Below are 16,810 nucleotides of genomic sequence, written 5' to 3'. Positions count from 1 at the left end.
GCCCCCTGTTAAGGCCCTGCAAGTGACCTCTGATAGGTCTGAGAGGCCTAGTCCCAAACAATCTCCTCACCGAGGTGTAAAGGAGAGGCTGAGACGGACTGAGGAGACGCAGTCATCAAAAATGGTATAGAAAACTTTTTCTATTGCTTCTCCACCATCTGATAAGGAGAAGGTATTCAAAAAACCTGCTACTGTCCCTCAGGAAGGAAGATCGGAAAAGAAATTTCGTCCTTCGAGGACGAAAATATCTGGTACGTCGACGACGACTTCCAAAATTACCTTGGGTTCTGTTACAGCTCCGTCGACAGGACCGTCGACGGCAGATTCGTCGACGGCGGCTGCAGTGATATCTTCGTCGTCATTTAAGGTTCCCTTCTCGTTGACGATGGTGCTTACTTCTTCAACGTCGACGATGATAACATCGAAGATAGCGTCGACGGCTACAACATCTACGATGTCAATGACGTCGACGACGACAGCGGTGATGATCATGACGACGAGATCGCCGACAACACCGTCAACTCAGTCCACCGTCGACGAGGTCCATCTCTCCGTCGACGGACTCGTCGGCGGTCCCGCCAACGACGATCTTGTCGACGATTCAAAAGGTCCACATTTCTATAAAAAGAAAGCAGATCATCCCAGAGATGACCTCGCCTCGCAGAGTAACACTCTTACCTCCAACTTTGCTTTTTGAGGAGGAATCAGATGATGAGGATGGCCCTTATGGGGATGCTTATAGCCCATCCCAACTTCAAGTGAAGTACCATGATTCAGACTCTGAGGACTACTATACGGAGGAACGCCAGTTTGTTCAGCAAGAGAGGCCTCAACAACAACGAGACATGGTGACAATGCCTTCTTCTCTCATAACGGACTTGCAGATGATGCTACAGGACTACAAAAGAAGGTTTCCGTCTCAAGCTTCGGACCAGCAAGCGCAGCTTCTTCCTCCTTCCATTCCTGTTACTCCTCCAGTTCCAGTAACATCTCATGTTTCCCGAGCTTCGGAGCCAGATCCAAAAGAAAGCCATGGGGAGGTTATTGCTATTCAGGATGATGATAACTCAACTGATAACGATCATCAGGTAGATCAAGCCCCTGACCCGGATAGAGATTGGGACGAGTATGTTATTCAGGATCCAGTCTCACCATTGATGGATCCTGCTACCTCTCCTCCAGCAGACATTGGAGGTTTCCATAACCCTATGGAGAGAGCGTCCAAGAGATTTGGTCTTCCTATTACTACAGTACAGTCGGACTGTTTCCTTTACGACCTTAAGGAGCCTTACAGAAAATCTATCCGTTCATTTCCGATAGTTGAGCATGTGTGGTCGGAAGGTACTAAAGTAATGCAGAATCTAGCTACGGTCATTCCTGTTCTTCCCTAGCTGGAGAAAAATATAAGGCTCCAGAAAACAGTCCCGCTTGCCTGACTGTTCAACCAAAGCCGGATTCAGTTATTTCCCAGGCGGCGCAAGGAAAGCCCAAGAATCTGTTAGCGCCTCTGACGTCACCGCCAGAAAAAGAAGGGAGAAGCCTGGACAATGTGGGAAAAAGGTTCTCCTCAATGGCCAGCCTTGTAGTCCGAGCTACAAATGCTCTTGCAATATTGGGTAGATATGATCGCCAGATGTGGTGCGATTTGTCCCCATTTGTTGACCAACTTCCGGATGGTGCAAAGGAAGAGGCCAAGAAAATTCTGGAAGAAGGAGAGCGTTCATCTTCAGAGGTGATAGATTGTGCTATGGACATAGCAACCTCCGCTTTCTGAGCTCTTGCGGGATCAGCAGTTTTAAGACGGCAGGGCTGGCTTCGGGCAACCTGGTTTCGCCAAGAAGTCCAAAATAAGATTTGGACTTACCTTACGATGGAGAAATACTTTTTGGTAAGCATATAGATGATGCCCTTCAAGACATCAAGAAGGACACGGATACGGCAAGATCTTTGGGGTCTTTGAATTACCGGAAGGTTCCTTTCAGGGGTGCAAGAGGAAGATGTTTTTCATCTTACAGAGGTGGCAACCAACAGCGCTACTCTTCGTACTCTCAGTCCTCTCAGTCGTCAATACTCACAGCGCCAGGGTCAATCGGCGTCTTTCTCTCGCCAACCATCAAGAGGACGACAGGGACGTCAGTGGAAAGATAAGTCTAAACGACAATAGAGGCTACATGGCTCTGTCTACTGTTCCTCCCCCTCTAGTAACATCAGTGGGGGGCAGGATATCAGAATATCTCCACAACTGGAAAATGATTACATCGGATCGGTGGGTCCTCAACATCGTACAATTCGGCCACACACTAGAGTTTCAAGAATTTCCAATAGGCTGCATTATCTGTCTTTAAATTCTCTCTTAAGTGTCTGTGCAGTTCTGCATTCTTTGACAACTTATGAGATTATTTTTGATTGCTCCGGGGTCCGCGCACATTGGCGGGACTATTCACTAGATTATGACTATAACAGAGATACCCCTACTACAGAACTGGAGTTACAGGACAGAAACTACTCCTTCTCCCCCTTCACCTAACCCATGATTTACCACGTTTGCGCTTTATCCCCAGTTGGTATATAATAGTATTGTATACTTTTTCTAGATTGTCCTGAGCTTTCCATGACATCTGCTATTTTCATAAACTATTATATACAAAGACAAGCCTTTGAGTTCTAATACAATTATCAATTTTTCATCAGTGGAATTAAGTCTTTGCAATGGTATTGACATACCTCCATTTCTTAAAATTATTGTTTGGCCTTCACTCATGTCTCTTTCACCAATGAAAAAGAGGTCAAGGGCCTCAGACAACCAGTATTCATCACATATCAAATCTGATGGATTTGTGAAAATAAAGTGGATATAAGGAGCACACCTAATTGAATCTTGTTGTAAATGTTAGGGGTATTTTTTGTTTCCTCCAGCCACAACCTCCTGATACCGCCATCCAGAGGCCAGATCAAGAAACCGAGGAAACATCAATTAAACAGGTTAGCATATTCAGCCTGTTGAAATGCATTTGTGCAAATCTTAAAGATATCATGTTGGGCACTATGGCACTAATGCTTATCACACAAAGAGAGAGGTAGATTCACATTTCGACCATCATCCTACACAGAAAAGGACCTTGGTTCCCTTGGTTCCTTTGTTACATTCTTCATTGTATGGACCTTCTAGGCTTTGCTGATGCACACAATTCAGAGCATAGAGACCTTTGCCTTGTGTATTAGCTTTGGTACACAATAAAAACTGTCCCAGACTATTCCCTTTGTCTTATCTATTTACATCTCAATGCTGTGGTGTGGTCAGTCTTTATCCACTGTTTCACTACTGCTCCCACAGTGCAGTCCAACCCTGATATATAAGGTTCCATCTGTCAGATGTAATTTTTCGTCTTTTTCTACATGTGGCCTTTAAGATACATTGTCATACTCTGAGCTCCTGTTCTATGATTTGTGGATATGTATTTGCTGTTCCATGAAGTCAGTTTCAGGTATTTTGTCGCAGAAAAAACGGAGACTTCCATATTCATAGGCCCTCATTATGTGGAATGAGTTAATATTGCTGTTCAGTGCTCATACTTACACCTTCCGACCCATTTGGAGAGTCACAAAAATAAGTAACAGTACCATGAGTTAGTAATAGGATTCCCACACATTGTATTTAAGGTATTAACACAATTTGTAGCTTAGACTGGGGTGCACAAAACAGAAATAGTGTTTCGACAGGTTTTTATGACATTTGCATGAGTAGTGTGTTAACGTAAAAATGTACAAGACAGGAGTGTATTCTACTGGAACATTTTAAGGTGACTAAATGAACGATCAAAGTGTGTAATGATTACTGTTTGGTTGATAAAAGAATTAGATTTTACATGTTGCAATGCTGTATTACTTTGTCATAAATGCAGTCTAAGCCCCTTACATCACACTTAACACTGCTTTTACGTGGATCTGGCCTTATCTAAATAAAGGTGTCACTGCAGTCATGTGTTTTATAGAGACTATGATTGCACTTGTGAAAACTCTACATTCATTTTCATAGTTTGTCATTCATAACAATTCTTTCTGACATTTTCTGTTGCCTTTAGAGTCCACCTCCTAGCGCAGTGGATGGTGAAAAGGGCACAAAAGACGCAGTAAGTAGTTTTATTCTCAGATATATACTGCTCTTATGATAACAGTCTAAAACGTTTCCCAGTTCTTTGAAACTAAATTGCATCAGTTTAGACTTCCTAAAAGTAGAATTATTGTATAGAATTGTTCATATTGTTAAGTATCTCCAGTTAAAAAGAGACTCAATGTAATTCATGCTCATTTTCTTCCTCTTCGCATCCTAAAAGACGCTGACTACTTTAGCTCTTAATTCCAAATCTCTCTATCTCTACCTCTTTACTTGTCTATTTTATCATTGCATCCTTTTCTAGAAATCTGTTATTTTCAACAAAGATTTATATACTGTAGTATACAAAAAGTGATGGATAGAACGTTTGAACTAATTTCAGCTATTGTTAATTGCCCCAGTATTGGACTTTCATAGATTCCCATGCTTTGTATCATTCCCCGGTACAAAAGGGGGTGGTGATGGAAGGAGCATCAGAACCAATCAAACACTCACACCCAGTCAAAAGATCTGGGTTTGATCCATCACCGTTCTTTAGCCCACTCTGCCACCCCAGTTCAGACATGGCTATATGCAAATCAGTCTGACCCTGTGCCTCATGGGAACAGTCCAGCCCGAACTGCCAAGCCATGCCTTCCCTGGACCGGAAACAAGCTTCTGAGGACCGGTTTCTGGCATTGCAGCCGTCTTCAGCCCGGCTTGCTTGAATCCAGTGGCAAAGTGAGCAAGGGACTCACGTCTGAGCATACCCTGCCACACTTATTGCGGCCCAAGCGGTACAAAAGGGGGTGGTGATGGACAGAGCATCAGAACCAATCAAACACTCACACCCAGTCAAAAGATCTGGGTTTGATCCATCACCGTTCTTTAGCCTACTCTGCCACCCCAGTTCAGACATGGCTATATGCAAATCAGTCTGACCCTGTGGCTCATTGGAAAAGTCCAGCCCGAACTGCCAAGCCATGCCTTCCCTGGACCGGAAACAAGCTTCCGAGGACCAGTTTCTGGCATTGCAGCCGTCTTCAGCCCGGCTTGCTTGAATCCAGTGGCAAAGTGAGCAAGGGACTCACGTCTGAGCATACCCTGCCACACTTATTGCGGCCAAAGCGGTACAAAAGGGGGTGGTGATAGACGGAACATCAGAACCAATCAAACACTCACACCCAGTCAAAAGATCTGGGTTTGATCCATCACCGTTCTTTAGCCCATTCTGCCACCCCAGTTCAGACATGGATATATGCAAATCAGTCTGACCCTGTGCCTCATGGGAACAGTCCAGCCCGAACTGCCAACCCATGCCTTCCCTGGACCGGAAACAAGCTTCCGAGGACCGGTTTCTGGCATTGCAGCCGTCTTCAGCCTGGCTTGCTTGAATCCAGTGGCAAAGTGAGCAAGGGACTCACGTCTGAGCATACCCTGCCACACTTATTGCGGCCAAAGCGGTACAAAAGGGGGTGGTGATGGACGGAGCATCAGAACCAATCAAACACTCACACCCAGTCAAAAGATCTGGGTTTGATCCATCACCGTTCTTTAGCCCACTCTGCCACCCCAGTTCAGACATGGCTATATGCAAATCAGTCTGACCCTGTGCCTCATGGGAACAGTCCAGCCCGAACTGCCAAGCCATGCCTTCCCTGGACCGGAAACAAGCTTCCGAGGACCAGTTTCTGGCATTGCAGCCGTCTTCAGCCCGGCTTGCTTAAATCCAGTGGCAAAGTGAGCAAGGGACTCACGTCTGAGCATACCCTGCCACACTTATTGCGGCCAAAGCGGTACAAAAGGGGGTGGTGATGGACGGAGCATCAGAACCAATCAAACACTCACACCCAGTCAAAAGATCTGGGTTTGATCCATCACCGTTCTTTAGCCCACTCTGCCAGCCCAGTTCAGACATGGCTATATGCAAATCAGTCTGACCCTGTGCCTCATGGGAACAGTCCAGCCCGAACTTCCAAGCCATGCCTTCCCTGGACCGGAAACAAGCTTCCGAGGACCGGTTTCTGGCATTGCAGCCGTCTTCATCCCGGCTTGCTTGAATCCAGTGGCAAAGTGAGCAAGGGACTCACGTCTGAGCATACCCTGCCACACTTATTGCGGCCAAAGCGGCTGATGAGGATTATGAATCCGAAACCGGTCCCAGGATGCTTGTTTCCGGTCCATGGAAGACATGGCTTGGCAGTTCGGGCTGGACTGTTCCCATGAGGCACAGGGTCAGACTGATTTACATATAGCCATGTATGAAATGGGGTGGCTGAGTGGGCTAAAGAATGGTGATGGATTAAACCCAGATCAGTTGACTGGGGGTGAGTGTTTGATTTGCTCAAACGCTCCGTCCATCATCCCCTTTTGTATCGCTTTGTTCGCCCTAAGTGTGGCAGGGTATGCTCAGACGTGAGTCCCTTGCTCACTTGGCCACTGGATTCAAGATAGCCTGGCTGATGAGGATTATGAATCCGAAACTGGTCCCAGGATGCTTTTTTTCCGGTTCATGGAAGACATGGCTTGGCAGTTCGGGCTGGACTGTTCCCATGAGGCACAGGGTCAGATTGATTTGCATATAGCCATGTCTGAAATTGGGTGGCTGAGTGGGCTAAAGAATGGTGATGGATTAAACCCAGATCAGTTGACTGGGGGTGAGTGTTTGATTTGCTCAAACGCTCCGTCCATCATCCCCTTTTGTATCGCTTTGTTCGCTCTAAGTGTGGCAGGGTATGCTCAGACGTGAGTCCCTTGCTCACTTGGCCACTGGATTCAAGATAGCCTGGCTGATGAGGATTATGAATACGAAACCGGTCCCAGGATGCTTGTTTCCAGTCCATGAAAGACATGGCTTGGCAGTTCGGGCTGGACTGTTCCCATGAGGGTCAGACTGATTTGCATATAGCCATGTCTGAAATGGGGTGGCTGAGTGGGCTAAAGAATGGTGATGGATTAAACCCATATCAGTTGACTGGGCGTGAGTGTTTGATTTGCTCAAACGCTCCGTCCATCATCCCCTTTTGTATCGCTTTGTTCGCCCTAAGTGTGGCAGGGTATGCTCAGACGTGAGTCCCTTGCTCACTTGGCCACTGGATTCAAGATAGCCTGGCTGATGAGGATTATGAATCCGAAACCGGTCCCAGGATGCTTGTTTCCGGTCCATGGAAGACATGGCTTGGTAGTTCGGGCTGGACTGTTCCCATGAGGGTCAGACTGATTTGCATATAGCCATGTCTGAAATGGGGTCGCTGAGTGGGCTAAAGAATGGTGATGGATAAAACCCAGATCAGTTGACTGGAGTGAGTGTTTGATTTGCTCAAACGCTCCGTCCATCATCCCCTTTTGTATCGCTTTGTTCGCCCTAAGAGTGGCAGGGTATGCTCAGACGTGAGTCCCTTGCTCACTTGGCCACTGGATTCAAGATAGCCTGGCTGATGAGGATTATGAATCCGAAACCGGTCCCAGGATGCTTGTTTCCGGTCCATGGACGACATGGCTTGGCAGTTCGGGCTGGACTGTTCCCATGATATTTACAACAAGGGGTGGTGAGGGACAGAGTCTCTGAATTAAGCAGAATACTCTCACCCAGTCAAAAGTTCAGGGCTAGATCCAACACCGTTTTTTAGCTCATTGCACCATCCCAGTTTCAGAACCTGGCTGTATGCAAATTAGTCTGTTCCTGTCCCAGTGCATGATGGGAACAGGGCAAACCAAACTACAAAAGCCAATTCTTACACTGGGAAGGAAACAAGCTTCAGGGGACCGGTTTCTGGCATTACAGCCGTCTTCGGCCCGGCTTGCTTGAATCCTGATGGTGCAATCAGCAAGGGACTCATGTCTGAGTATACCCTTCCACGCTTAGGGTGGACAAAAATATTTACAACAAGGAGTGGTGAGGGACAGAGTCTCTGAATTAAGCAGAATACTCTCACCCAGTCAAAAGATCAGGGCTAGATCCAACACCGTTTTTTAGCTCATTGCACCATCCCAGTTTCAGAACCTGGCTGTATGCAAATTAGTCTGTTCCTGTCCCAGTGCATGATGGGAACAGGGCAAACCAAACTACAAAAGCCAATTCTTACACTGGGAAGGAAACAAGCTTCCAGGGACCGGTTTCTGGCATTACAGCCGTCTTCGGCCCGGCTTGCTTGAATCCTGATGGTGCAATGAGCAAGGGACTCATGTCTGAGTATACCCTTCCACGCTTAGGGTGGACAAAAATATTTACAACAAGGGGTGGTGAGGGACAGAGTCTCTGAATTAAGCAGAATACTCTCACCCAGTCAAAAGATCAGGGCTAGATCCAACACCGTTTTTTAGCTCATTGCACCATCCCAGTTTCAGAACCTGGCTGTATGCAAATTAGTCTGTTCCTGTCCCAGTGCATGATGGGAACAGGGCAAACCAAACTACAAAAGCCAATTCTTACACTGGGAAGGAAACAAGCTTCCGGGGACCGGTTTCTGGCATTACAGCCTTCTTCGGCCCGGCTTGCTTGAATCCTGATGGTGCAATGAGCAAGGGACTCATGTCTGAGTATACCCTTCCACGCTTAGGGTGGACAAAAATATTTACAACAAGGGGTGGTGAGGGACAGAGTCTCTGAATTAAGCAGAATACTCTCACCCAGTCAAAAGATCAGGGCTAGATCCAACACCGTTTTTTAGCTCATTGCACCATCCCAGTTTCAGAACCTGGCTGTATGCAAATTAGTCTGTTCCTGTCCAGTGCATGATGGGAACAGGGCAAACCAAACTACAAAAGCCAATTCTTACACTGGGAAGGAAACAAGCTTCCGGGGACCGGTTTCTGGCATTACAGCCGTCTTCGGCCCGGCTTGCTTGAATCCTGATGGTGCAATGAGCAAGTGACTCATGTCTGAGTATACCCTTCCACGCTTAGGGTGGACAAAAATATTTACAACAAGGGGTGGTGAGGGACAGAGTCTCTGAATTAAGCAGAATACTCTCACCCAGTCAAAAGATCAGGGCTAGATCCAACACCGTTTTTTAGCTCATTGCACCATCCCAGTTTCAGAACCTGGCTGTATGCAAATTAGTCTGTTCCTGTCCCAGTGCATGATGGGAACAGGGCAAACCAAACTACAAAAGCCAATTCTTACACTGGGAAGGAAACAAGCTTCCGGGGACCGGTTTCTGGCATTACAGCCGTCTTCGGCCCGGCTTGCTTGAATCCTGATGGTGCAATGAGCAAGGGACTCATGTCTGAGTATACCCTTCCACGCTTAGGGTGGACAAAAATATTTACAACAAGGGGTGGTGAGGGACAGAGTCTCTGAATTAAGCAGAATACTCTCACCCAGTCAAAAGATCAGGGCTAGATCCAACACCGTTTTTTAGCTCATTGCACCATCCCAGTTTCAGAACCTGGCTGTATGCAAATTAGTCTGTTCCTGTCCCAGTGCATGATGGGAACAGGGCAAACCAAACTACAAAAGCCAATTCTTACACTGGGAAGGAAACAAGCTTCCGGGGACCGGTTTCTGGCATTACAGCCGTCTTCGGCCCGGCTTGCTTTAATCCTGATGGTGCAATGAGCAAGGGACTCATGTCTGAGTATACCCTTCCACGCTTAGGGTGGACAAAAATATTTACAACAAGGGGTGGTGAGGGACAGAGTCTCTGAATTAAGCAGAATACTCTCACCCAGTCAAAAGATCAGGGCTAGATCCAACACCGTTTTTTAGCTCATTGCACCATCCCAGTTTCAGAACCTGGCTGTATGCAAATTAGTCTGTTCCTGTCCCAGTGCATGATGGGAACAGGGCAAACCAAACTACAAAAGCCAATTCTTACACTGGGAAGGAAACAAGCTTCCGGGGACCGGTTTCTGGCATTACAGCCGTCTTCGGCCCGGCTTGCTTGAATCCTGATGGTGCAATGAGCAAGGGACTCATGTCTGAGTATACCCTTCCACGCTTAGGGTGGACAAAAATATTTACAACAAGGGGTGGTGAGGGACAGAGTCTCTGAATTAAGCAGAATACTCTCACCCAGTCAAAAGCTGGAAGCTTGTTTCCTTCCCAGTGTAAGAATTGGCTTTTGTAGTCTGCTCTGCCCTGTTCCCATGATGCACTGGGCCAGGGACAGACTAATTTGCATACAGCCAGGTTCTGAAACTGGGATGGTGCAATGAGCTAAAAAACGGTGTTGGATCTAGCCCTGATCTCTTGACTGGGTGAGAGTACTCTGCTTAATTCAGAGACTCTGTCCATCACCACCCCTTGTTGTAAATAATTTTGTCCACCCTAAGCGTGGAAGGGTATACTCAGATGTGAGTCCCTTGCTCATTGCACCATCAGGATTCAAGCAAGCCGGGCCGAAGACGGCTGAAATGCCAGAAACCGGTCCCCGGAAGCTTGTTTCCTTCCCAGTGTAAGAATTGGCTTTTGTAGTCTGGTCTGCCCTGTTCCCATGATGCACTGGGCCAGGGACAGACTAATTTGCATACAGCCAGGTTCTGAAACTGGGATGGTGCAATGAGCTAAAAAACGGTGTTGGATCTAGCCCTGATCTCTTGACTGGGTGAGAGTACTCTGCTTAATTTAGAGACTCTGTCCATCACCACCCCTTGTTGTAAATAATTTTGTCCACCCTAAGCGTGGAAGGGTATACTCAGATGTGAGTCCCTTGCTCATTGCACCATCAGGATTCAAGCAAGCCGGGCCGAAGACAACTGAAATGCCAGAAACCAGTCCCCGGAAGCTTGTTTCCTTCCCAGTGTAAGAATTGGCTTTTGTAGTCTGGTCTGCCCTGTTCCCATGATGCACTGGGCCAGGGACAGACTAATTTGCATACAGCCAGGTTCTGAAACTGGGATGGTGCAATGAGCTAAAAAACGGTGTTGGATCTAGCCCTGATCTCTTGACTGGGTGAGAGTACTCTGCTTAATTCAGAGACTCTGTCCATCACCACCCCTTGTTGTAAATAATTTTGTCCACCCTAAGCGTGGAAGGGTATACTCAGATGTGAGTCCCTTGCTCATTGCACCATCAGGATTCAAGCAAGCCGGGCCGAAGACGGCTGAAATGCCAGAAACCGGTCCCCGGAAGCTTGTTTCCTTCCCAGTGTAAGAATTGGCTTTTGTAGTCTGGTCTGCCCTGTTCCCATGATGCACTGGGCCAGGGACAGACTAATTTGCATACAGCCAGGTTCTGAAACTGGGATGGTGCAATGAGCTAAAAAACGGTGTTGGATCTAGCCCTGATCTCTTGACTGGGTGAGAGTACTCTGCTTAATTTAGAGACTCTGTCCATCACCACCCCTTGTTGTAAATAATTTTGTCCACCCTAAGCGTGGAAGGGTATACTCAGATGTGAGTCCCTTGCTCATTGCACCATCAGGATTCAAGCAAGCCGGGCCGAAGACAACTGAAATGCCAGAAACCAGTCCCCGGAAGCTTGTTTCCTTCCCAGTGTAAGAATTGGCTTTTGTAGTCTGGTCTGCCCTGTTCCCATGATGCACTGGGCCAGGGACAGACTAATTTGCATACAGCCAGGTTCTGAAACTGGGATGGTGCAATGAGCTAAAAAACGGTGTTGGATCTAGCCCTGATCTCTTGACTGGGTGAGAGTACTCTGCTTAATTCAGAGACTCTGTCCATCACCACCCCTTGTTGTAAATAATTTTGTCCACCCTAAGCGTGGAAGGGTATACTCAGATGTGAGTCCCTTGCTCATTGCACCATCAGGATTCAAGCAAGCCGGGCCGAAGACGGCTGAAATGCCAGAAACCGGTCCCCGGAAGCTTGTTTCCTTCCCAGTGTAAGAATTGGCTTTTGTAGTCTGGTCTGCCCTGTTCCCATGATGCACTGGGCCAGGGACAGACTAATTTGCATACAGCCAGGTTCTGAAACTGGGATGGTGCAATGAGCTAAAAAACGGTGTTGGATCTAGCCCTGATCTCTGACTGGGTGAGAGTACTCTGCTTAATTCAGAGACTCTGTCCATCACCACCCCTTGTTGTAAATAATTTTGTCCACCCTAAGCGTGGAAGGGTATACTCAGATGTGAGTCCCTTGCTCATTGCACCATCAGGATTCAAGCAAGCCGGGCCGAAGACGGCTGAAATGCCAGAAACCGGTCCCCGGAAGCTTGTTTCCTTCCCAGTGTAAGAATTGGCTTTTGTAGTCTGGTCTGCCCTGTTCCCATGATGCACTGGGCCAGGGACAGACTAATTTGCATACAGCCAGGTTCTGAAACTGGGATGGTGCAATGAGCTAAAAAACGGTGTTGGATCTAGCCCTGATCTCTTGACTGGGTGAGAGTACTCTGCTTAATTCAGAGACTCTGTCCATCACCACCCCTTGTTGTAAATAATTTTGTCCACCCTAAGCGTGGAAGGGTATACTCAGATGTGAGTCCCTTGCTCATTGCACCATCAGGATTCAAGCAAGCCGGGCCGAAGACGGCTGAAATGCCAGAAACCGGTCCCCGGAAGCTTGTTTCCTTCCCAGTGTAAGAATTGGCTTTTGTAGTCTGGTCTGCCCTGTTCCCATGATGCACTGGGCCAGGGACAGACTAATTTGCATACAGCCAGGTTCTGAAACTGGGATGGTGCAATGAGCTAAAAAACGGTGTTGGATCTAGCCCTGATCTCTTGACTGGGTGAGAGTACTCTGCTTAATTCAGAGACTCTGTCCATCACCACCCCTTGTTGTAAATAATTTTGTCCACCCTAAGCGTGGAAGGGTATACTCAGATGTGAGTCCCTTGCTCATTGCACCATCAGGATTCAAGCAAGCCGGGCCGAAGACGGCTGAAATGCCAGAAACCGGTCCCCGGAAGCTTGTTTCCTTCCCAGTGTAAGAATTGGCTTTTGTAGTCTGGTCTGCCCTGTTCCCATGATGCACTGGGCCAGGGACAGACTAATTTGCATACAGCCAGGTTCTGAAACTGGGATGGTGCAATGAGCTAAAAAACGGTGTTGGATCTAGCCCTGATCTCTTGACTGGGTGAGAGTACTCTGCTTAATTCAGAGACTCTGTCCATCACCACCCCTTGTTGTAAATAATTTTGTCCACCCTAAGCGTGGAAGGTTATACTCAGATGTGAGTCCCTTGCTCATTGCACCATCAGGATTCAAGCAAGCCGGGCCGAAGACGGCTGAAATGCCAGAAACCGGTCCCCGGAAGCTTGTTTCCTTCCCAGTGTAAGAATTGGCTTTTGTAGTCTGGTCTGCCCTGTTCCCATGATGCACTGGGCCAGGGACAGACTAATTTGCATACAGCCAGGTTCTGAAACTGGGATGGTGCAATGAGCTAAAAAACGGTGTTGGATCTAGCCCTGATCTCTTGACTGGGTGAGAGTACTCTGCTTAATTCAGAGACTCTGTCCATCACCACCCCTTGTTGTAAATTATTTTGTCCACCCTAAGCGTGGAAGGGTATACTCAGATGTGAGTCCCTTGCTCATTGCACCATCAGGATTCAAGCAAGCCGGGCCGAAGACGGCTGAAATGCCAGAAACCGGTCCCCGGAAGCTTGTTTCCTTCCCAGTGTAAGAATTGGCTTTTGTAGTCTGGTCTGCCCTGTTCCCATGATGCACTGGGCCAGGGACAGACTAATTTGCATACAGCCAGGTGCTGAAACTGGGATGGTGCAATGAGCTAAAAAACGGTGTTGGATCTAGCCCTGATCTCTTGACTGGGTGAGAGTACTCTGCTTAATTCAGAGACTCTGTCCATCACCACCCCTTGTTGTAAATAAGGACTGTTCCCATGAGGCACAGGGTCAGACTGATTTGCATATAGCCATGTCTGGAATGGGGTGACTGAGTGGGCTAAAGAATGGTGATGGATTAAACCCAGAACAGTTGACTGGGGGTGAGTGTTTGATTTGCTCAAACGCTCCGTCCATCATCCCCTTTTGTATCGCTTTGTTCGCCCTAAGTGTGGCAGGGTATGCTCAGACGTGAGTCCCTTGCTCACTTGGCCACTGGATTCAAGATAGCCTGGCTGATGAGGATTATGAATCCGAAACCGGTCCCAGGATGCTTGTTTCCGGTCCATGGAAGACATGGCTTGGCAGTTCGGGCTGGACTGTTCCCATGAGGCGCAGGGTCAGACTGATTTGCATATAGCCATGTCTGAAATGGGGTGGCTGAGTGGGCTAAAGAATGGTGATGGATTAAACCCATATCAGTTGACTGGGCGTGAGTGTTTGATTTGCTCAAACGCTCCGTCCATCATCCCCTTTTGTATCGCTTTGTTCGCCCTAAGTGTGGCAGGGTATGCTCAGACGTGAGTCCCTTGCTCACTTGGCCACTGGATTCAAGATAGCCTTGCTGATGAGGATTATGAATCTGAAACCGGTCCCAGGATGCTTGTTTCCGGTCCATGGAAGACATGGCTTCGCAGTTCGGGCTGGACTGTTCCCATGAGCCACAGGGTCAGACTGATTTGCATATAGCCATGTCTGAAATGGGGTGGCTGAGTGGGCTAAAGAATGGTAATGGATTAAACCCAGATCAGTTGACTGGGGGTGAGTGTTTGATTTGCTCAAACGCTCCGTCCATCATCCCCTTTTGTATCGCTTTGTTCGCTCTAAGTGTGGCAGGGTATGCTCAGACGTGAGTTCCTTGCTCACTTGGCCACTGGATTCAAGATAGCCTGGCTGATGAGGATTATGATTCCGAAACCGGTCCCAGGATGCTTGTTTCCTGTCCATGGAAGACACGGCTTGGCAGTTCGGGCTGGACTGTTCCCATGAGCCACAGGGTCAGACTGATTTGCATATAGCCATGTCTGAAATGGGGTGGCTGAGTGGGCTAAAGAATGGTGATGGATTAAACCCAGATCAGTTGACTGGGGGTGAGTGTTTTATTTGCTCAAACGCTCCGTCCATCATCCCCTTTTGTATCTCTTTGTTCGCCCTAAGTGTGGCAGGGTATGCTCAGACGTGAGTCCCTTGCTCACTTGGCCAATGGATTCAAGATAGCCTGGCTGATGAGGATTATGAATCCAAAACCGGTCCCAGGATGCTTGTTTCCGGTCCATGGAAGACATGGCTTGGCAGTTCGGGCTGGACTGTTCCCATGAGGCACAGGGTCAGACTGATTTGCATATAGCCATGTCTGAAATGGGGTGGCTGAGTGGGCTAAAGAATGGTGATGGATTAAACCCAGATCAGTTGACTGGGGGTGAGTGTTTGATTTGCTCAAACGCTCCGTGCATCATCCCCTTTTGTATCGCTTTGTTCGCCCTAAGTGTGGCAGGGTATGCTCAGACGTGAGTCCCTTGCTCACTTGGCCACTGGATTCAAGATAGCCTGGCTGATGAGGATTATGAATCCGAAACCGGTCCCAGGATGCTTGTTTCCGGTCCATGGAAGACATGGCTTGGCAGTTCGGGCTGGACTGTTCCCATGAGGCACAGGGTCAGACTGATTTGCATTTAGCCATGTCTGAAATGGGGTGGCTGAGTGGGCTAAAGAATGGTGATGGATTAAACCCAGATCAGTTGACTGGGGGTGAGTGTTTGATTTGCTCAAACGCTCCGTCCATCATCCCCTTTTGTATCGCTTTGTATCATTCCCCGTCATCGGAATTGGAGCCTCGGTAATAGAAAAATACCATAGCAGTAGGTACAAAAGTGAAAGACAGGCCTAGGCCTCATCTAATTTTGTAGCCTCTCCGCCTCTTTTTGTAAAAGAGACCAACAAATTTGCAACAACCAATCAGAGTAGCCTCACCCAATAGAACCCTCCTGAGAGAGCCTCAGAGCCTCAGATTTTCTACCGCACGTCGTGCTAAAGAAGTCTCCTCTGAGCTCTGCTCAGATTTCTCTTCAGTTTTGGAATTTTCTTCTTTTTTCTACTCTAATATGTCTGATAAAGAGAAGAAGGCATTATTCAGAGCTTGTGCTACCTGTTCTAAGAAGAGGCTTTACATTGAGGACAAGCATAAGAACTGTATCTACTGCTTGTACCCGGATCACAAGGCCACAGATTGTAAGATCTGCAGGACTTTCTCTACAAAGACCTTGAGAGACCGGGAAGGCCGCTGGTTACCCTGGTTGCAGAAAATGAAGTCTTGTAAGGAGGTTATATCATCCGACAGTGAGGATTCTTCCTCAGCTTCATCCTCCAGGAGATCCAAGAAAAGGGGTAGGTCCTCCCCTTCAACATCTTCTGAGCCCCCTGTTAAGGCCCTGCAAGTGACCTCTGATAGGTCTGAGAGGCCTAGTCCCAAACAATCTCCTCACCGAGGTGTAAAGGAGAGGCTGAGACGGACTGAGGAGACGCAGTCATCAAAAATGGTATAGAAAACTCCTTCTATTGCTTCTCCACCATCTGATAAGGAGAAGGTATTCAAAAAACCTGCTACTGTCCCTCAGGAAGGAAGATCGGAAAAGAAATGTCGTCCTTCGAGGACGAAAATATCTGGTACGTCGACGACGACTTCCAAAATTACCTTGGGTTCTGTTACAGCTCCGTTGACAGGACCGTCGACGGCAGCTTCGTCGACGGCGGCTGCAGTGATATCTTCGTCGTCATTTAAGGTTCCCTTCTCGTCGACGATGGTGCTTACTTCTTCAACGTCGACGATGATAACATCAAAGATAGCGTCGACGGCTACAACATCGACGATGTCAATGACGTCGACGACGACAGCGGTGATGATCATGACGACGAGATCGCCGACAACACCGTCAACTCAGTCCACCGTCGACGAGGTCCATCTCTCCGTCGACGGAC

General features: G+C 47.8%; 1 protein-coding gene across 17 annotated transcripts in view; it reads left to right on the top strand.

The window, feature by feature from the left end:
* The window catches only part of LOC144823305 (uncharacterized), a 559,034-nt gene that overhangs the window by 259,776 nt on the left and 282,448 nt on the right, over positions 1–16,810 (top strand). For 16 of the 17 annotated variants that reach the window (XM_078681830.1, XM_078681822.1, XM_078681741.1 and 13 more), the window contains 2 exons: positions 2,917–2,982; positions 4,083–4,130. In XM_078681830.1, coding sequence (XP_078537956.1) covers positions 2,917–2,982; positions 4,083–4,130 — 114 coding nt within the window. The remainder of the gene's footprint in view (positions 1–2,916; positions 2,983–4,082; positions 4,131–16,810) is intronic. The other variant, XM_078681714.1, reaches the window with a different exon arrangement.

The sequence above is a fragment of the Lissotriton helveticus genome, chromosome 1_1 (assembly GCF_964261635.1).
Source record: "Lissotriton helveticus chromosome 1_1, aLisHel1.1, whole genome shotgun sequence".
Lineage (NCBI taxonomy): Eukaryota > Metazoa > Chordata > Amphibia > Caudata > Salamandridae > Lissotriton > Lissotriton helveticus.
The sequence above is the reverse complement of the archived record's forward strand: the minus strand, read 5'-3'. Positions and strand labels throughout refer to the sequence as shown.